Here is a 21,772-nt window from a genome sequence, read left to right as displayed (position 1 = left end):
TCTGCATTCCCTGCTCCATTACATTGATTCTGAGCGCCTTGCAAACTTGTTCTTTTCTGCTTGCTCTTTTAATTAGCGTTTGGATATTTGTGTATTTGTTCCTCCTCTTGTCCCGATCTACCTGCTTGTTCTGCTTTTTACCGTAATGGTAAAAGCTCTTTCAGAGGAGCCCACCCGCATGCTCCATTTCTGGGTCACTCACCTTCTATACTATGAGTGATGCTTAAAGCCACTGCTACATTACATTTTTCTAACAATTGTATTGGCGTGAAGCTGCTCTCCAGCATTTTTTTGGCATGCACAGCTGACAGAATTGGGAGAGAACAGGCCTTTTAAGTGTGTTTCTTACATTTGTACTTAGAATTCTAGAAAAAAGGGAGAAGTCAGGTTTGATATTTTTTTTTTTTTTGCTTTGAAATTCGATGTTCTGGAGAATATCAGAACGCTAAACCGCGACAAACCCGGCGGGGCCGATGGGCGGGGCCGATGGGCGGGGCCGATGGGCGGGGCCGATGGGCGGGGCCGATGGGCGGGGCCGATGGGCGGGGCCGATGGGCGGGGCCGATGGGCGGGGCCGATGGGCGGGGCCGATGGGCGGGGCCGATGGGCGGGGCCGATGGGCGGGGCCGATGGGCGGGGCCGATGGGCGGGGCCGATGGGCGGGCGCCGTTTCCCTGCCGCCCGGTAGAGGGCGCCCGTCCCTGGCTCTGCGCCGGCGGCGCAGGCACCGACCTGCCCGCGTTTGCGGCGAATGTGGGGGGTTTTTTCGGTTGATTCCGCGCTGCTGCTTCAGCCCGGGCTCGCTTCCTCAGTACGTGGCGCGCACCTGCGCTGCCGCGGCGCCTCCCGCTCCCGCCAGGTGTTAAACGCGCGCAGGCGTCGCAGGTGAGCTGAACGAGCGACACGTGTGCCGGGAGCGGGGCGCGCATGCGCACGCGGCGCTGGCCGCATTGGCTGCGCCGCTCGCCACTTTGTGCATCCGAGGATGCGCTGTTTTCAGCCATAAGTAGCCTTTGTACGCGTGCGGTTTCTGCTGGCGGGGGCGTGCGCTCGAAGTTGAACTTGGGCGTTGTAAGCTGGTCTTGCGACGGACAGGGTTCCGGGTTTGGTTTTTTTTTTGCGGTGTGCGTGCGGCAGACGCGTTTCGGCGTTTCCCCGCTGTCCAGAAAGCGAGAGGAACAAGCCGGCGCCCGCCCGCCCCTCCTTGGCGGCGCGGCGGTCCGTGAACCCGGGAGCTCACCCTCCCTCCCTCTCTCCCTCGCTGCGCGCCCGCCTGTGCCGCGGCTCCGCGCAGAGCGGAGGGGGACGGGCGCTGTTCCTGGAAGAGCTCGGCCTGGGGAGTTGGTCACATTCTTGGCCGGGATTCAATGACTGAGGCAGACACCAACAAACAGAGGGGGGAGGAGGAGGAGGAGGAGGAGGCTGGGCCAGCCCGCATTAGCTCAGCTCTCAGGCACTCTCAGTCTCTGCTGGAAAGAGGAGCTGGGAGGATGTGCGCTCTGGTACCGCAGCTCCCCACGGCACGCCGAGAACACCGAGAGGAATAAGGGAAGAAAGGCGAACTGAGAGACCAGGAGCCCTCCCAGCCCGAGCTGCGGGAGCAGGCGGGGGAAGGGAGCCGCTGATCGGAGCCCCCGCGCCGCTTGGGAAGTGCCAGAGATTTGGGCCTTTTCCTTTCCTGCGCCGTTCCCTTCCACAGCCCGAGCTTTCTTCCTCCTGCTGCTTCTTCCTCGCCGCCCCCGCGCCTTCCTCTCGGTGGATATGGACAGGAGGGCGATTTCTGCAGCGAAGCAGCAGCCGCCAGCGCACGTTTGAGCCCCGGGTGCTCGGAGCGTGGCACAGACTTTGTGTTTCCGTGGGTGGCGTGTGAGTGAGTGAGCGTGTGTGTGTGTGCGTGGGAGGGGGTCGGGGTGCCGGGGGGCTGGGGGTGCGTGCTCCATGCAGACCTCTCTCGGCCGTGACTCAGTGCTCCGCTGGGGCAGCCTGGAGGCTTGGAAGGTTGGAAATTAGAACGAAGCAAGAGAAAAGGAAAGAAGAGAATCGAGGAGCGTGCTGAAGGATTTGTTTCCTATTCGTGAGTGGATTGTTCAACCCGAGTGGGAAGGAGAAGGAAACAAGGGTGGGTTGATTTATTTTGGTCTTTTTTTTTTTGTTAAGAAAGAAAAAAAAAAAATCCTTTAAGTGGATTTGTACCAGGGTGGAAGATAACTGGGGATTTTTGTTGTTTGTTTTGGGAATAGAAACTAAAAAATGGAGACTGTAAGTAGAAGCAGCTTCCAGCCTCATCCAGGACTGCAGAAGACCTTGGAACAGTTTCATCTGAGCTCTATGAGCTCCCTGGGTGGCCCTGCTGCTTTCTCAGCACGATGGGCACAGGAGATGTACAAGAAAGACAATGGCAAAGACCCGGCAGAACCCGTACTGCATCTGCCCCCCATCCAGCCGCCTCCGGTGATGCCCGGTCCCTTCTTCATGCCCTCGGACAGATCCACCGAGAGGTGCGAGACCATCCTGGAAGGGGAAACCATCTCCTGCTTCGTGGTGGGTGGAGAAAAGCGGCTTTGCTTGCCCCAGATCCTGAACTCGGTGCTCAGGGACTTCTCCCTGCAGCAGATTAATTCGGTGTGTGATGAGCTACATATTTACTGCTCCAGATGCACTGCTGACCAGCTGGAAATCCTCAAAGTCATGGGCATCCTGCCCTTCTCTGCTCCTTCCTGCGGGCTCATCACTAAAACTGATGCTGAGAGGCTTTGTAACGCCTTGCTTTATGGTGGCACCTGTCCTCCCCACTGCAAGAAGGAATTCTCTAGCACGATTGAGCTGGAGCTCACAGAGAAGAGCTTCAAAGTGTATCACGAGTGCTTTGGGAAGTGTAAGGGACTCTTGGTGCCAGAGCTTTACAGTAACCCCAGCGCAGCCTGCATCCAGTGCTTGGACTGCAGGCTCATGTACCCGCCTCACAAATTTGTGGTCCACTCTCACAAATCTCTGGAAAACAGGACTTGCCACTGGGGCTTTGACTCTGCAAACTGGAGATCCTATATCCTCCTCAGCCAGGATTACACTGGGAAAGAGGAGAAAGCTAGACTGGGCCAGCTCTTAGACGAAATGAAAGAAAAATTTGATTATAACAACAAATACAAGAGGAAAGCCCCCAGGGTAAGTGATGCCTTTAATTTTAAAGGGGGTGGGGGGAGAGAAAGAAAAGGAATTTGCTATAATTTCAGTAACAGCCATTGATACACCAGATTGGTTACCAGCTGCTTTTCCTTTGAGTCATTTAGCAATCTAATCGTCTCCTTAATTCCCACCACGTGTGTGTTAATACAGACGAGCAGTGTTTGAGATGGCACCTTTTTTTTTCTCCAGTTGTGTTCTGAACACAGGAGTTGAAGTTTGGTTAAATGGTGTATGTGTATTTGTATATCTTGCTGTATGTGCAATCTGATCTTCGAAACCCATCGTGCTACCCCGGACTTTACAGGGACTGTGTGATTTTGGTCTGAAGAGCTTCAGTTAGGGGTCAAGGCAAAGAAGAAGCCAGAAAAAAATAACAGTTGCTGATTGCTCCAGATGCGGACGCATACATAGCATTTCCTCCTCGACTGCATGCACCAGGGATGGAGATGGGGGCTCAGTTGTCTCAGTGCTTGTTTTGGAATAAAATGCAGCTGCTAAGGAAGAATCCTGAGGGTAATGCAGGTTACTGGTGTTCAGCTGAAGCGCGTGGAACGTGGATGGAGAAGTCCCTGCTTTGAGTATCCCTGGAGCCTGACCCTCCCCACCAGACAGGCTTTTGTATATTGGATGATGTATATATTCAGTAAGTGAATGTGTCTAGGGCCAGCTGCAGCAGCTTACGGCGTGCCATGCCATGCCGTGCCCAGCCACCCACAGCACATTGATTTTTGGTTTTTTAGGTATCTTTTGTTTTTCTTTCAGTCCGAGCTGCGTTCAGATCCAGGATCCCTGGTGGGTGGGTGGGAGGCTGCCTTGGCACCTGGCACCAGCACCACCAGTGCCACCAGCACCACCAGTGCCACCAGGCCGAGGACTGGCACCCAGACCCCAGCGTGTCTGCTGGCGCTGGTGCCATGAGCTGGGGGTGAGCGCTTGGCTTCCCACAGTGTGAGGTTAACGCTAACTCTTCCCTGTTGAGTTTTGTACCGGAGCTTTGTTGGTTGCATTCTGCCTGGTCTGTTGGAGATTGCTGAACTTCTATTTGGCTTTATATGTCTGGAATGGAGGGGCAATGGCACAAACCTCGAGAAGAGGAGCAACATTTAAAACCCGTTGAGAGCGTTCAGTAAAATTCTTAACTTACCAAATACCTGTTCAAAGGGGCAGGCACACACTCAGACTCAAATAGAGCTTTGATTTATAAAAAATACAACAAAAATCCCCAGACAAAACCCAGGGTTTTAAAAATATCCTGTGCAAACAGTGCAGCGATTCCTCCAGCAGCCCAAGAGGCCTAGTTAACCCGCGTTTTAGTTGAGCAGCAGAGTCTCGCCTAGTTAAGCTGGTTTTTGGTTGGGCAGCAGAGTCTGGTTCAAGTTGCAGGTTCTCTCCTGATCTGGTGCTTTGCCCCCGTTTCCATCCTTGTCCTCACCCCCTCCTCCTCCCGCTGGAGTGTCAGGAGCTGTGACAAAGCCGGGCTGTAATGAGCCACATTATCTCCGTGGTTGGAGGTGGATGTGTTTTTAATGGCTTGTCTATTCTCTGTCAGTCATGTGCTAAGATGGAATGGTGGGAGAGATGTATATGAATGTCTGTGAGAGAATACGGCTCCAAAGTGGAGGCGTTTTTCATGGTGGGAAGTGAATTTTCTAGGGCAGGCTTTGTTTGGGAGGCAAAATTAAGAAATCTCCACGTTCCTGCTCCAGAACGTCTCCCTAGCCCGGTCATTTCCAGAGCTTAATTAAATGAGTGTTAGGAGATGTGTGCTTTGCTTTTCTTACAAGGTTTTTATGGCATCCTAATCAGTTGTGATTTATCCAACACCCCAGGTGAGGTTGCAGGCAGAGACTAAGAAGAGATCAGTAAATCTTGGCTTAGCTTGACTTTTTTGGTGACCCTTTAATAGGTTCTCGTTCAGCACATGGCGGGCGCTCTTCCCCCACCCTCCAAAACCGTGGCCATCTGTTTCTCAGCAAATTTTACCCAAATTCCATCGTCATAAAGCGGTGTGTCTCCTGCATAGGTTCGTTTGGGAGGTGGCAAGGAGTTTGGTGGGGAAGAACAGAGTGGTGTGTGCGCGGATGATGGGGCACAGGAAACAGAACGCTGTATCGTACATCCCATGGAGACCCGGGATTGAATTTCAAGGCTTTTGAGCTGTCATCAGGGGTCTCCTATTAATGCTTTGCAGTCTTGAGAAGCCCCTGACAGTGCTGGCGGAGTTTTGTATGCTTATCTTTCATTTTTTGGAAGTGTTTTGGCATTGGGCTTAGCCAAAGGATATCATACGCTAAGGTCATTTGTGTTGTAGCAATGTGTGCAGATAATTACGGAGAGATTTAATCAGGCTCTGAGGTTGGTAGATTGTGGCCAGGGGCAAGTAACGTTGGAGTAAAGTTTAGATGCCTGGTAAGGAGAGGAAAGGACGGTCCCGTGTCTGTGTTGGTGTTAATTGCTGTCAGTCTGTGCGGGTTCGTGTGTGTCTGTGGATGAAAGGGCGCAGCACATGTGTCTTTGTGGTGGGCTTCCTTTTTGATGTAGATCTCTGCCTTGCTTTGTTCTGCTCTGCACAGAGGTGTTTGCGTGCGCTGTGTGCTGCTGTGTCAGAGATTTGCTCCTCTGCTTTCAAGAGTGGGCTTTCATCAGTTTCCCCATTTCTTTAGTTCTGTGTGCGCACACATGGCTGTGTTGTTTTCCCAGAGGCTGCTAGGACGTTGGGAGCGTGGGGTGCGTGTGACCATTCGATGGCTGTTTAAGAATCGGTGAGATTTTTGACCTTTTTGTGTCTTCGTGAGGTTGGTGTGGTGAGGTAGGAACGTTTCTGCCAGCACAGCTCTGCCGTTTGAGGGTCTGACTCCAGTGGAGGCGCTGGGCTGGCGCAGGCCCCTCCTGCAGACTCAGCATGCTGGCAAAACTGCCTTTTTTCCTCTCTCTTTTTTTCTTCATGTGATTTTAAAGCATTGCTGCAAGGCACAGATTTACCCGGGTACTTCATTCCCATCGTGGATTTCTCTATGCATCAAGTACCCACTGTGCACATCTATTGGTCTGTATGGAGAGGCGGATATATACGTGCAGACGTATTGTCTCTCAGCCCGGTTGGCTGAACAAGGTGCGTGTTGCCTCCTCTTGCCGTTTTCAGAAGAAGCTTTTGTCTCTACCCGTATGAAGTTAGCAAAGCTTCCTGACCAAAGCCGGAAGGGAGCTGTGATGGCTGGAGCCCCACTAGAGCAGAAGCCATGGAGGCCTCAGCCCCTTTCCTCAACCCTCTTCTAAAATTTTGATTTTTATATCCTTCTTGTTCATCCTTGGGTGAGTGATTGACCTCCCGTAAGCTCCTTCATCTTCCTACCACTTCCCAAAGCTCTTTTTTGAGCCATATAACAACTCCTCCATCTTCCTTTGTTTGTATCCTCCACTGGGTTTTCCACCTTCTCGCATGTTCGTGTGTTCTGTACTCTGCTTTGTTTTCTCTCTGGTCTTTCAGAGTCTCCATGCACCAATGTGGCTTTTCCTGAGTGGGTGTCCTGTTGCCCTACCTGTCTCTCACTTTATCCACCGTTACTGGTGTGGAGCGCAACCATTACATTCTGGGATATTTCTAGAAATTTACAGTGTGAATAACCTGACAGGGTTGCAGAGCAGGGTCTTGGAGATCCATCAGCAGTGCCAAAGCCCTGTTCTTGAGCCGGGCAGCCGGTGCGTGTTGAGTGTGGATCTGGCCTTGGTGCGTGTGCCAGCTCTCCCCTTTCCGCACATCACCGTGTCTCCGCTGGGGTTGAACGAGTCCAGAAACCCACCCTGAAGTTTCCTTTGGTTGCTATTTCCAGTAGTTGAGGGTGGGTTCGACTCTGTCTCCTTCGAACCCTTTTTAATATATTGAACCCAGCAACGTTTGACAGCGCTTTCCTGTTTCCCACCTGTGTGCCAGGCGTTGCGTTCAGCAGAGCCGCGCGAGAGGAGGCCCCGGGACAGCACACACGTGTGGGCGCTCCCACGCGCGTTCCCACGGTTCCAGTCCCGGCAGCACTTCTATGAAGTAGCTGGGAGCCAGGAGCAGCGTTCTGGGTACTGACACACAAACCAGCACGTAAGGCCTCCCACTGCATTTCACAACGCCGGCCAGCCCGGCGCTGCCGCGACACGCAGCGTCTCAGCTGGAGGGAGGTTTAGCCAGGTCAAGTGTGCAGCCAAATCAAAGAGCAGAAATCGCTGCCAGCGGCCGAGCGCGGTGCGGGCTGAGCCCTGGGGGCTTTAAGTGCGGCACTTGATCACTGGAACGCTATAATAGTGGAGCTAGAACGTGGATCTTTGTCCTACAGTCCTGCCTCCTGGTAGTAGTAATCTTGATTTGTTAATAGTATGTATGAGGTATAGCAGAGACATCCTGATTTTCTTCACAGGCAATGGTGTTCAAACCATTGGATGGTCTTATTTTTCATACAAACTGGCTTGATAAATACTCTTAGAAAATTTTGCCTAAGAGCTGAGGGTTCAGTTGTTTTTTCCGTCAAGCAATGAAGTCATTTGTTCTCTTATCTGACATTCAATAATTACATTGAAGATTCCCCAGTAAAAATCTTGAAGCCCTCAAAACAAAGATGTTGAAGTCTTGAGGCAGTGGTTAAGTTCAGAATCCTTTTACAGCTTGAAAGTTGAGCTTCAAAAACAATATCACGCTTAAACAAAGTCCTGTGTACCTGAGGAGGTGTCGGGGTTTAAGCAGACATCAGCGTTTTTTCCCAAGCGTGCAGACAGTTTTACAGATGTTGTAGATCGAGAACAAAGAAGCAGGTACGTGCATGTGTGTTAGAGAAAGAATATGCGGCAAATAATGATCTAATGGTGTTGAGTCAACTATGGCTCTCTCGCCCCAGAATAGTTCCCGAGTTCAGTCCTCTCGAATTAGGGAGGGAATTATGTGCAATCTATTCTTTTGAAAATCACTGCCGAAAATATTTAAAATCTGCCTCTCCCTTCATTGTCTGGGCTGTCTCGCTTGCCTCTCCATTTCTGTGGTTTCGGGCTTGGGCGTACGTTCTGCCCGAGCAGCAGCGCGCTTTGAAGGTGCGCGTAAACAGGGTTTGCTTGGGCTGTGTGAGCAGCCCCACACCTGGCGGCGGTGCCAGGAGGTGCTGGTGGTTATCGGCTCGCTGACCGGGAGGGCGTGTGTGCGTTCGGAGCGGTGTTGTAAAAGCATCTGGAGGCGGCTGCGCGAGGCTGCTCAGAGCGTGTCCAGGCAGCGCAGCGGGGAGAGCTCCGGCACCCACTCGTTCCTTATCTGCGCCTTCCTTGATTCTCAGCGCTGCTGCAAGAGGGGGAGCTGGGGGGCTACAAGCGAGGTTTGGGTATCTCGAGAGATGCCTTTTCCATCTTGAAAACTCTTATTTTTGTCTGTTAGCAAGATTACTTTGCCAAAACTCAGGGGTTAGGTGGTGCTGGCTGCAGTAGGGAGTGGGCTGGCTGTTACTGGTGTTACTGGTGATAGCTGGCGGCTGGAACTCACGCTGCTGGCTCAGCTGGCCGGGCTGCTTTGCCGTCACACAAACAATTGTGTCTCACAGTGTGTGCAATGTTTAGACCCGGAAAACTTGAATTCTTACTTTTAAGTGAACTTTGAACTTGACGCTTGTTGTTTAGAGAGAGCCGTCATGGCACAGTTACTCTGAATCCAATAGTTCTTGGAAAGAAATGAGAGTTTAGACAAAAGTAGCTTGGACTGAACTGTAGAGAATCTATCGATAGGACGCTGCCAGTTACTAGGCTAATCTATTTTAGCTGAGTGGCCGTGGAGCACTTAATTCAAATTGATCTTCAAGTACAGGAAGCATTACTTTAAAATGTAGTAATACAGCATGTTTTTGGTTTAAAATTCTCAATTATAGTATGTGTGGTTTGATACATTTATTAGATAGTACCTAATTTGTTTGCATATGTTTTCTGAATCTGGGTAATATACGTTAATAAAGCTGCACCACTGTTTTTAATGCTGTTCCGCTCTCCCAATCTCTAATACAGTCAGTGTATGTTTTTGGAAAGTAACAATGGAGAAGCAAGTGTGCTCTGATCCCTTATCTTCCTCACTTACAACTGGGCTGGTTTTGGATGTGCTTTACACTTCATGGGCAGCGTAGAGACTCAAACTCCGATAATGACTAAAATCACCTGTTCCGGTATCTTGCGGAACACCCGAGGGTGCTGGGAAGGTCTGGGGCTCTGGGGCTGGTTCTGCAGTTCTCACTCCAGCAATCAGCCGGCGCAGTAATTGGAACCAGCTCGCCCACAAACCACAGAAGACTCGTCCGTGGGTCGGCCCCTTCCTGCGCGCTGCCTGCAGTCCCGGCAGCCGTGGAGCGCAGGGACGCGTCCTGAACCACAGCACAGCCGTGTCAGGACACAGCGGCTTCGCTCATTTGTGGCCTTACCTGTCATTTCCAGGGCTGTGCTCAAGCTGGGGGCAGAACCTGTGCTTGCTGCTGCTGCCGTGTGTTCATTCTGCTCCCTAATGCGGTTTTGGTTTCAGAGGTGGTTGGTGCTCTGATCCTGGCAGATCTCACTGAACGGGGCTGTAGTTTCTGGTCACTATGTGCAAGGCTGGGTTTTAAGGTTGCAGTAGGTACCTACCAGGGTGGGATTTTTTCTCCCGTACTTAGGATTTGTCAGGTTTTTATTGGGAATACATCCAGGGTGGGGATAAGCGCCAGCCTTTCTTTCTGATGCAAATGCAAGGCACTGTAAATTTGGCCTCAGAATCGTGTCAGGTGTGGTTCTTGGAGCGCTTATTTTGCCGCTCTTGGGCAAACCTGCTGGACACCGGCCCCGCTGCACTCAGCTCATCGTTGCGTTCTGACTTTTGGCTGGATGCGGCAACAAAACCGCTGATAGGAGTTGAACCCCATCAGTGTTTCATGGCCGTGTTCTGGAAGCCGATGGGTGATCCGTGGATGGAGCCGAGCTCTCCTGACTCCAGCCATGGTTTGGTTGCCACCACGTGGAATTTGGCTTCTCCAAGCAGTGGATGCCCATTAAAACAGCCTGGTAAGCTGCATAGTCACGTTTGCTGTTAAATGAGGCAGGTCCTGCTACCCTTACTTGTTAAGAAGTCTTTGCTTGTTCTAACAGTCTTATTTAAAAAGTCATGGTAAATGTACATGAGCATAGAGATTGTATGTTTTGGAAAAATTGCAGCATCATTCCGAATGCTGGAGATAAACAGCAAAGAGGCCAATCGGTAACTTGGTTTCTGGCTTAGTTTATTGATTTATGTACAGTTACCTTTGCACATGCTTTGTAGAAAGTGTGGCTTACGTTTGGTTTTCTGTTGTGTCTTTTTTTCTGTAATTGAAGCCGTTTCTGTTTGGTATGAGAATGGGCTGCACTGGAAGCACAAGAATTGCTCAGGCTTTGAGGGCTGAAAGGCAGCAGCAACGTTGAACAGCCAGCCTAGCGCTGGTCTCTTCCTGCGGGAGGTTTGGGTGACGTGTTCCGAAGATGCGTACTCCTCTGCTTTGTTCCTCATCCTCTCCTCAGTCAACGGTATCATTTTCTTGAATAAGGTCATTGACTTGGATTGCTCCTTGGTTTCCCAACCCTTTTCAGCAGCCGGTTTGTGTAATGTCTGTCTGAAACCTTGAGTAAGGGCATTGAGGGAGCAGGCAGGCGATGGAGTGTGGGGCGGCGGGGTGAGAGCAGGCGGGGTGAGAGCAGGCGGCTCCGGCCGCGGTTCTGGCCCCAGCTGGGGCTGGAGCAGCAGCCCCGGCTCTTCGCTCCCCTCCTGCTCCCCGGTCCCTCCGCGCCCAGGTGCTGGCTGGCGTGTGGGCGCACCTCCTTGCTAGAGATGAGTCTGCCTTGTTCCTTAGTGGCGCGGAATTGTATGTAATGATGTCTCTTTCGAAGGATTACATAAGTTGGAGATGATTTCTCCACTAGGAGAGTTATGCAAGTTTAAACTGAAACGTGTTTAGAAAGCTTGTGTGTGTGTGTTTTTTCTGACTCGTGTCGCGTGGGGTGATTTATTTGCATCTTTAACTGGACAACATCTGTTAGGGTTGGAAGAAAAACCGTTTTGTATCTTTTCAGTGTCGTATCCTGGGGTTTTATGGTGTCGCTCGCTCCCCTCCCCGCATTACCTGTGTTACAGGCTCCGGTTCTTGGGCCCTGAGCAGACCCACTCGTGTCCAGCGCCCTGCGGAGGGGCTGCGGGATTTTTAATGCGTATCTGCACAAGTGCTCTGTGCTTTTGGAGAGAGCAATGGGCTAGAAAGCCAGAAAACAGGCGATATTAAGGCTGCATTGTGGTCTGATTTCAGTAACCTTTGTTGATTTGTTCAGATTTACGCTTTTGTTATTAAGAATTTCTCATGGAATTGTGTGTTAAGCGTGCTTTTCTAAAGTACCATCCTTCCATGAAACTTGTCTGAGCTGAAAGATAATGGAGCGTCATTCAAGGAGGAAAAAACCAACCTCCTCTCCATTCTTAACTCCCCACTAGCAGTTTCAGTTTACTCAGTGGGTGTGAATTATCTCACCCATGCTGGTATGATTTAGAAATATTCCTCTGAAAGCAATGTATTTAGAGCGGTGCAGAGCTGCTGCGAGAGCAACGCGGATTCGGGGAGCACAGGCTGCAGCGTTAGCTCCGTTATTGGTATTTCTTTGTTCCCGTTCATTCACTAATAAGAAACACTCCATACAGTGTGTCCTTGCGCTGCTATATCCACAGACTTCATTTTGTTTGGCTTCTTGCCCGTTTTTGCCACAACAGTGTAGGTTTGTGCCAAACGGGTGAAGCCGAACCAGGTTTGACTGTTCACCAGTGGACGGTGCCAGGAGCGGAGCGTGGGCTGCTCCGTTACCCCCATCCGTGGGTATGCAGGACCTGCTCAGAGCCTTGGCCCCACAGCACATGAGGAGTTGCTTTGCTAAAAGACTTAATTTCTAGAAACACAGTTATGTGAAAATCTTCTCATAACTGTTTCATTTCATCCTTCTTTAGCCCTGTTGATTCTACAGCAAGGACTGTGTGTATAATATTAAGAAATTCTGAAGGAACAAAAGTAAGCTGTATTTTTATTATATAATTTTATATTTAAAATACATAAAGTGTGACTACAAAGGAAGAAGAAACATTAGTGATGTGGAGGGGAAAAGGGCTGGAGGGAGTTGGCAGTGCTGTAACCACTATTTGCTTCTATTTACCCTATGACTTGCATCGTTATTTATAGCATTAATTTATCCATGTGTCTGTTGAGTAAATTTGGTCTTTTTGCGGATTTTTTTTTTTAAGAATGAATATCATCCGCACACCTGTTTAATATTAAAGATCAGGCATTCGGTGCTTTGTGGCTTTAGCTTGAAATTCAAGTTGCTTTGAGTCGTCCCTTTCCTCTTTTGTTTGGGTGGAAAAGAGGAGTGGCAGTAAACGGCCCGCAGCTGAGAAATGAAAGAGTTGAATTGGGTTTTAGAAGTGTTGGTCTTGGCATTTGGGACATTTGCATTTGTACAGATCTTCACGCTTCGCTCTGCTTTATTTCCAGTTTAGCAGCTCAGTGCTCAGGGTGAAAAATGTTACGTCTCTGATTCCCAGTTGTGTGACACATGGGAGCTGCCCCGGCCGAGCAGGAGGGACCCGAGCACCACCGGGTTCACCTTTCCCCCGGATTACGCTTTATTTCCCCCGGATTACGCTTTATTTCCCCCGGATTACGCTTTATTTCCCCCGGATTACGCTTTATTTCCCCCGGATTACGCTTTATTTCCCCCGGATTACGCTTTATTTCCCCCGGATTACGGTTTCACGTTTCACCTGATGCTGGTTGGGGTGGCCCAGGGTGACCGGATGGCTCTGGTTTTTGTGAGAGCAGCTTCTAACTCCATGGCCCAGACAACGGTCCAGTCTTTGAAAACCAAAATGAGTCAACGAAATGGAAATTACTAAGAAAAAACGGCGATGTTTGCTTTGTCTCACTTGGTTTTGGTTTAGTTTGTAAAGCTTCATGGGTTCAAGTGTAGCTATAGGAGCAGCTTTACTAACACAGGTACAAATTTATCATTTAGGCTGCTAAAAACCTATCAAATTTGCCCTCGTTAGCCGGTCTAATTTATTAGTGCACTTTTTTCTTGCTGATTAACTTGATTCTATTTCGGTAGATTTACCCAAGTGCAGCTTTCATGTATTTCTTTCATTCCGAGAGGGATGCTCATTCATACTTTCCTTAAAGAGCAGCTGGATCCCATCTTGACAGATGTCAAAACCCTTATGTTCAAGTTGCTTTATTTCTTGTGGCTTTTTTGGTTCGGTTTTTGTTTCCTCGAACAATGTCTTTTATTAATTAGACCCCCTCCCTTTTGGACGTTCTTACTCCCTCACTCAAAATCATCGTCCCTCGTGCCATCAGAACGAATTGCTGTGGACAGTTCGGATGTCACAAAGCGAGCGTTGCGTTTGGGGAAAGAGAAACGTGGAGACGCATGGATCCTGTTTCACACCAATTTTTTAGCTAAGAAAAGGTCGCTTGGCTCTTGATTTTTCTTTTGTTTTCAAAAACAGCAACGATTTTTGCCGTAGATGATGATTGCGAAGTAACAGTTGTGTCGCTCTGGATTCACCCCAGTGAAGGGTTCTCCCACACGGGTTCCTGCTCTGCGGCTCCGGGAGTTCTGACACTGTTGGGCCAGAACCGAATTGGAAGCGGTTTGGCCACGACCGGCCGGGCAGGTCCGTGTCCCCAGGCCGGCGTTTGCAGCAGTGAGTTCGCAGAGCAGCTCGGTTGCCGCTCTTCCTGCTGTTCTGGACACACTGGCAGCTTTTTCTCCTTGGGGGTGGCGGTGGGTGGTGTTTTGTTTGGTGGTTTCTTTCTTTCTTTCCCAAGCTCCTGTGGCCGCTCGCCCGGGTGCATCTCGGGATTTCCCTTTTGCTGAATGAGCTGCTTGTTCGGGAGGGAGGAAGTGAAGTCCCTGCTGGATGGGGAGGATGGGGACAGGTCCTGCTGCAAATGCAGAGCACGCTGAACCGGGCAAAGAGAGCCCCAAAATACCCACGTGAGAGAGTTCCCGTGGCACCCAGAGAGTCTGGAGGGCGACCGTTCTCCCCTGTTCCCCTTCCTTGGCAGCTTAGATTAAGAGGTTTGTTCTTGGATTATGGGTACAAGAAGCCTCACTTGAAAAAGCAGACAATTAATAGGAACAGCTCCTAGACCCGGCCTTTACATTTCCTTAAATCCACACTGAGTTTAGTGGCAGAGAGGGATGCTTTTGCCCCTACAGTTATTGAGATGAAGGGTTGTTTTCTTTAAGCAGGAATGTATTCCCTTGGATGTAAACCCATTTTTGAGAATAGCTGAGAACTGTATATATGAGCAGACAGTAGTAACCACAAGTTGTTATAAAGTAGGGGAATAGTTAGAGTGGATATAAAACTTTTGCTGTAGTTCTGAATATCATTATTGGAATAGTAACTGATTGGAATCAGTTACGTTTTAATGTTCTCAGCAAGAAATGTCAAAAATCTCAGCTGAAAGCTTCTGTTTCATTGAGAAGCTGTCACTGCTTTTCCTTCGTCCCCTTAGCTTGTGCTACTGAGCTGTGCAGGGAATGCCCGAGCCATTCCCATCCTCACGGAATGATATGCAAATCTAGTCAATTAAGCAGGGGGGATTTAATTAGCAGTTTAAGTTCATGTGTGAAGTGCCTTGCCTTAATTACTTAACAGTTTTGTTGCAAATTTGCTAAGTTTTTTTCCCACAGAACTATCAAAACCGTGATGTTTCTTGTAGTAACGTTTTCCAGTCCCGCCTCTTGCCCGATGGGTTTGACCTTTCTGCTGCTGCTCTGTGCATCCCGCCACTGTAAAAGCTTTTTAAAGCTGTGGGACGAAGTAAATTATGTTTATTGTCTGAGAGTGAAACAATACATGTAAAAAATAAGGATTTTTGTATTTAAAATTTGAAGTGAAAGGCCGTTTATTCTTTGTAGCTGGATGGCAGCTATATAGCAGTATCAGAAACTGCCTAATATGGTTGTCATGCATTCTGCTAACCGGTTGCTTTTGTCTCCCGTTGTGTCTGGACAAGTTGCGTTTGTGCCGTGATGCAAGGAGCTCCGTACGCTCACAACAGCAGAACTGGAGCGGCGGTTCTGGGCTTCACGTCTTCCGCTTTGGAACATGCGGGAGCACTGGTTCATTCTGTGCTGCCCAGGCCGCCCTGCCCGTGGAGCAGATGCTGCTGTCGTGTGGCCTTGGCTTTGGCTTCTATTACACATTAAGGCTGGGAAAATGTGCTCTGGAATGATGTGCTATTGCCCATGACTCTGTCACCACTCCTATGGCTTCCATACACATCAAGGCTAACACGGAATATCGACTGCTGTAGCGTTGTATTCCATTACTTCTCATTTTTGTAGTGATGGTTGCTTTGTATTCTTGAACGGATAAGAAAAGCAAGAGGACTGTTCTTGAAAGAATACTTTGTTCAAAAGGCCCAGTATGTTTTTTAGATTGGGAAATCACAGCAAAATGACCTTGATTTCAAACAGAACCCTGGTAGGCTGGCACAGGACCAGCTGAGTTAAAACATCCAGACTCCAGCTGCATTTGTTGGTTCTTCCTCCTTTTCTCTCCTTAATTCCCCCCAGTGTGAGAATCTCTGGGAGTTGTAGAATTAAGGCAAAAACCTAGGAGACAGAGGAAATGAGATTAATTTCTATAAATGTCTTCCTTAATAACCCCAAATCACATTTGAATTATCCCAGGACAGATAGGAGAACGTGGCACTCCCTTCCTCTGGCACACTGCAGTTCTTAGTCTGACTGGGTGCAGTTCTGCTGGTTTGATACCCATTTTCATCAACAAATAGAGTTTATCCCTATGATAGCAGGTAGATCAAAGCCAGGTATGAATTGCAAAGCAAAGTTTATGATCTGTTTTCGTTCAGGTCTGGAGCAGAACCCGCCTCCCTTTGCTGCTCTTGCCTGGAGGTGTTTCTTCCTCACTCCGCACTGCTCTGCTCTGAAGTCCCAAATACCAGGATGCCACTGGAAATGCACATGAACAATAAGAGCGGTATCTCCTGGGAGGTCTGTAGGGTATTTAACCGTGAAGCACCAGGCTGTAGGGCAGCATTTGGTTTACAAGGTGCTCTTCTGGTACAAGGAGCTTCCCCGCTGCATTATTTTAAATGTTGAACTTCATATAAAAGTTCAGAGCAACAGCTGCCGCCTCTTTGCGAGTACCTCTGGGCAGTAGTTGGTGATAAGTGAAGGGCTGTAAGGGCTTGGATAATCTCCCTACACTGGATGCTGATGTTCTATATGCAAATCTGCCATTCTGAAGCGGAAACGAAGCTTGCCGCTCAAAGTCAGCGATCCCACGGTTCGTTAACGGACGCAGGTCTCATTATGGTCAACCACTGCTCATTTCTGCCATTTGAGGACGACACAAGGAATGCTCGGGAGGTCAGGGACGCTGAGCAGGTTTGCATGAAGGAGCGCTCGGGAGCGGGGCCGGTAGCCGATGCCTGGTAACCAGTGCCCGGTGGCCACCCCGGTTGTTCCTTAGGGTGCCAGGACCATGTCTGCAGTGGGAGCAGGGGGGTTATTGCAGCCCCACTCCAACCATCGCAAACTCCCATCCCACCTCTGCCTTCACTGCAGCCTTGGGGGTGCAGCAGTGACGTCCCCAGTTTAAAGCTGTCAGACTCGAAAATGGGGTTGCTACCAATCACAAGTTTGAGATATGTGGATAAGGAGGTACTGCGTTGGTGACTGCATCTTGCATCTGTGCGTCTTGTATAGATTTTAAATAATTTAAGGTGCAGATTACAGCCCGCAGTAGCAGCCTTAGGATCGCTTCAGTCAGCAGCCACCCGGGCTGGGATAATCGTGGTTCCTTCAGGTCCCTGAATCAGAGGATCCTGTTGAAACATTTACTGTAGCACCATATGATGGGAAATTCACCTTATTAATGATTCTTTTTGTGAAAACAGGAAAAAAAAAATTCTAAACCAGAAGTCGTTTTTTCATGTAACTGCTTTTTGTAAATTTCGTTACGTGAAATAAAGCTGTCCCAGCAAGAAAGAAATAGTGCACTTCTTGGGTTTTCGGTCCACCCCGACCTCCAATATTAGTGGAAATGTCAAAGAACAGGGGAATACAAAGTACTTCTCCCTTCCCAGAGTTGCTGTACATTTGAGATCTTGCTTCCTAATTGCAACGTGAGGGATCAAGAAAGCAAAAATTAACAAAAAACATGGAGTCAACTGACCTGTTTGGCTTCTAAATACAAGTGTAAATGCTGCGATCTGGAATTTTCACTTTACTTTTAAATATACTACTTCTAAAAATGCAATCGGCGGTTACCATCCACCTTTTGGTTGGATGTGTTCATTCCTTCATATTTTTCTGTGCTTTCCCAAGCGAGGTTCTGGAGGTGCTTTCTCCACGTTTATTGTTAATCTCGTTAAGCCCCCTCCTTGGTGCCGGGATGTTTTCCAATGGCGTTTCTCTCCGTTCAGCCGGGTGACCCTTTTGTGTCAGCTCCTTTTGGACGGGGTTCCCGTGCCGCTGACACCTGACCCCGTCACACAGTGAGCCCCCCGTCCTGCCCCTCCCGAGGGTCACAAAACTGCCCCTCACCCCCGCGCGGATCCCAGATGGTAAATAGCAGCAGGAGGTGAAAGGGGAGCTTTGTCTCCATCCCAGCCCTGCTTTAAGTATTCTGTGCCTGTCTGTATCCCTCTGCTTTTCCCACTCTATCCATAAATTAGCGAGCCAGCTTTCCTGACGAGGGGAGACAAAATGGCCATGAGCTGCAGTAACATCACCTACCCGACGTCACTTTTTCACAGCTTCAGTTTTATTTTATCTGGTTGCAATCTCTCTCCTTTTGGGTAGAGCTTGTCTGGCCCATATTTAGGGAAATGCGGTTTTTACCAAAAATCAGGCTGTGATTTATCAGCTCCGTGGCACCTGCAAAAAGCAAAGTATCCTCACATTGAAGTTCATCCCCAGGGGTGGCTGAGCTCTGCTTGTTTAAAACAAACAAGAACAACAAAGTAAAGCAACCAACACCCCAACCCAGGAGAAACCCCAGACCCCAACAGCCCTACACAGATCTGCTTGTCTTGTTCTGCTGTTTCTGTGAAGCAGTTTCTGGGTGGATAAGGGGATTTAGCAGGCGGTGAAGGGAGCGGGGACGCGGGCAGCGGATGCGGGGACGCAGCCGGGGTCGCCGTGCAGGTCCGTGCCCGTTTTTAGCCCTCGGCCCTGGGGTTCGGGCAGGCACTGCGGCACTGGAGAGTTAATGAATTCCCTGCATTCCCTGGCGGGTTTTGGGTACATCTTTATTTTAAACTGCTGAATATTAACGAGGAGAGGGGAGTGGGAGTGCGAGGCCTGTTTACTGTCTACTACTTGAAAGAGGTTTTCTTTTTTGTTTGTTTGTTTCATTCTACGTTGCAAATCCTGGTGTAGAAGCGCGGTGTGGTTGCCAAGTTCCTACCTTGGCGGTGGATGCCAAGCGGTTGTCAGCTGGGAAGCTGCCGGGGGGGATTTAAAGCAATAACGCCTCTGTTGCAAATGTTGTGGTTCTCAAACCTGGAGTTAATCTACCTTTGACCATTTTTTAATGAGCCTTCATTTTTAAGGGGTGAGAAGGATTATGAGGAAGAGAGAAAAGAGCTCCTGTGTCTTCTGCTCTGTTTTCTGGGTAAGAATACTCTGCTTTCCACGTTGTAAGTTAATTAGCAAAGGGTTTTTTGCCTCCTCTGGGATCTCCTGCATTTCTCCTGACCTGTAATTCTATGTATAGTCGTCAAGTAAAACAGATGCGATGGGCTCAGTTCTGACACGTTGTGTTTTGACAGCGCATTTTGTTCATATTGAGTCAATACTTCTGAAGCTGTAGTTGCTTGGTCACTTTAATTTGACATACATGTAGTTGCTGCCAAAACTCCTTTTGGCTTCTGCCCTAACACCAGCCCACTGTTCCTGTCACCTTCTCTGACTGTCACTGGCGCTTTTATGGCTGCACAATGTGCAACAACTCACCAGGGAATCAATCTGCCTGAAATGAGCCGTTATATAAGGGGGAGTCACAAAAATTAGCTGAAAAAAATGTGCTGTTGAGTGCACAGAAAAAGCCAGGGTTGGTTGGCTCGTTCACCGACATCGCGTATTGTGATGGGAGATTGTCAAAGGTGTGGAAGTTTCAGTTTAAAGGTCCGGTTTACACATTGGGGCTTCATCCTTTATCCTAAAAGCAAACAATGCAAGGAACAGAGCAGCGATGGTGGGAGCGTGGAGGAGATAGAACCAGATAGCGCCTCTTCAGCCCCAGCCTCTGTGCTTTGTTAAACTTCATGTAGGAGATGTGGCTGCTAATGCTTAGGTCAGTATCTTTAACACCTTATTAGGCTGTTGCTCTAAACCACGAGCTTCTGGGAATGCATTTTTCGTGTTTTTGAGAAAGGCTTTTGATGGATGAAGCTGTAAAATGAATAGAAGTAGTGTCTCCCTCTTCCTTTTTCCTCCTACTCAGCGCTCACAGTCAGCCCTGGGGTCTTTTCTTTCTTTGTGGTTGGCAGAACAGAGAAAAACAGGGAGAGGAGGAGACTGTCTGGGCCCCCGGTGCTGTCACGAGAAGAATAGCAGCGCTGTTACCGCTAAATCTGAAGGGACAGGCCTGGGTATGGATGCTGCAGCAGCCAGCAGGCTGAATTAGTGGCATTTAGGCACTGCTAAGAGGCTAATTGAGTCACTGGTACTTGCTGATTAAACCAGCAAATCCAATAATGTATGGATGCGCATGTTTGTGTTTGGTTCTGTGCTCTCTGAAAAATAAGCACGCTGGGTTTTCTTTAACTCTTTCCAGTTTGGCCCAGTTTCTCAGTAGCGGAGGGAGTATCGAAGCATCTAAATGAACGTTTTGGGGAGATCCGTGTTACTTTATTCCATTCTTCTGCGCTGTGCGGTGGGATTGAATGAGGAGGCATTAAGACAGTTCCACGACCGATTGCAAGACTCTACCAGTTTTAAAAGTGCCATCTGAAGTGAGCCTTTGGTTTAATATGGGATAATCCACATTGCGAGGTGACAAAAGGTAAGGAGCTGAAGGCATCCGTGAGAGGTGATCCATCCCAGCCGTGTGGGCCTGACAGATGGAGCCTGGGCTGGAGTTTTGGTTGGCACCCGTCTCAATCCACTCCGCCTCCCTCAGCCCTGGGTTGGTGCGGCACAGGTGGCGGTTGCACCACTGCTGCTGAGTATCTCATCCTGTAAATGCATAAACAACTCCACCGTCATATATAATCATGAGGATTATAATGTAGGTAAAGAAGATTCTGGTTTCAAGCAGGTTGTGAGGAGAGTACGCAGAGAATCTGTAAAGCTGACCTGAACTTTAATACACTCTTCCAATATATTTTCTAAGCCGTTGTCGCTCCCGCGATCTGCCCACAGGCAGGCCCGGCTTCGCTTGCGCTCAACGGTGGTTTTTATAATGATTGTGGCTTGATTGACTTCAGTAGAATTATTCCTAAATTACAGCACTCTTAACTGGAGAGCAGAATTAGATTCTTGTGTTTGGCTTTGAAGTGCGCGGTGCTCTCAGGGAGGCTGTTGTGCTGAGGGCATATTGCTTTCAGTGATCCTTTTTAATTTTGTTTTTAATGTTTAGGAAGAATAAGACGCCTCTCAATCTAAACCAGAAGGCCCCGTATGAAAAACTAGGAAGACTCGTAGGGGCGAATGGTGGGTTCAGAACCTTGTGAGTCATCGCGGGGAGATTGACAGTTTGGGAACATGAATGCGGAGGAGTGAGGATGGGATGCTCAGGGGCTGATGAGATAAGGGAGTCTATAGAATGCCGGCAGAGGGGTCAGCAGCAGCGTGCATCTCATTCCAGAGCTAAACTCGTTGGGAAATGGCATTCCTTGATGGCAAACACAACCTGACAGTTCCCAGCGAGCTGCAGCGTTCACCTCCTCCTCCTCCTCCCCCAGACTGCGGAGCGGGAGGCTCGGAGATCCTGCCCGTTCTTGTCTTCAAAGCAGCAACGAGAAAATATTTAAAGCCACAAGCACACCTTGGAGGCTTTGCAGGGTAAGTCAGGTTAGCAAGAAATGGAAGTACTGCAAAAACTGCATTTCAGGCCCCTCAGTTCTCGGGGCAGTCGATGTGGTTTATCTCCTGTTCAGAGCTTAGGAAGCTTTACTCCATATGTAGCGCTTCACTTTTGTCTTTCTTCTTCTCTTTTTTCTTTTTTCTTCTTGTGCATGTGTATGTGAAAGAATTTCCTTCTGTTCGTGGGCAGGCCTGGGCTGGATCCGCTCCTGGAATTTACTACATAGGGGTTCATTCATTCCTTCTCTAAAATTACTTGGTGTTTGCTGGGTATAACTTGTTCCTGGGCGGTGGGGAGGGAACTGTGCTCCCCTTGTCATTGCCAAGGGTGCAGGGAGGTCACTCTGCTGTGTGGGGAGAGCACAGATTGGGTCAAGGGAACTTCTTCAAGGTCCCGGCTCCTGACACCATTTAACTGGGTGACCTTGGGCAAGTTACTTCACTCCTCGGTGGAACAGGACTAACAATGTTT

The 21,772-nt window shown here is 49.2% G+C and overlaps 1 protein-coding gene across 2 annotated transcripts in view; it reads left to right on the top strand.

Moving 5' to 3' along the window:
• The first annotated feature begins 971 nt into the window (after positions 1-971).
• SKI (SKI proto-oncogene) overlaps positions 972-21,772 on the top strand; it is an 85,850-nt gene continuing 65,049 nt past the window's right edge. The window contains exons 1-2 of one of the 2 annotated variants that reach the window (XM_071798593.1): positions 972-2,119; positions 2,241-3,162. In XM_071798593.1, coding sequence (XP_071654694.1) covers positions 2,251-3,162 — 912 coding nt within the window. In that variant the 5' untranslated portion in view covers positions 972-2,119; positions 2,241-2,250. Of the gene's footprint in view, positions 3,163-21,772 lie in introns of both variants that reach the window. The other variant, XM_065854955.2, reaches the window with a different exon arrangement.

This window comes from Patagioenas fasciata, chromosome 23 (assembly GCF_037038585.1).
Source record: "Patagioenas fasciata isolate bPatFas1 chromosome 23, bPatFas1.hap1, whole genome shotgun sequence".
Lineage (NCBI taxonomy): Eukaryota > Metazoa > Chordata > Aves > Columbiformes > Columbidae > Patagioenas > Patagioenas fasciata.
The sequence above is the reverse complement of the archived record's forward strand: the minus strand, read 5'-3'. Positions and strand labels throughout refer to the sequence as shown.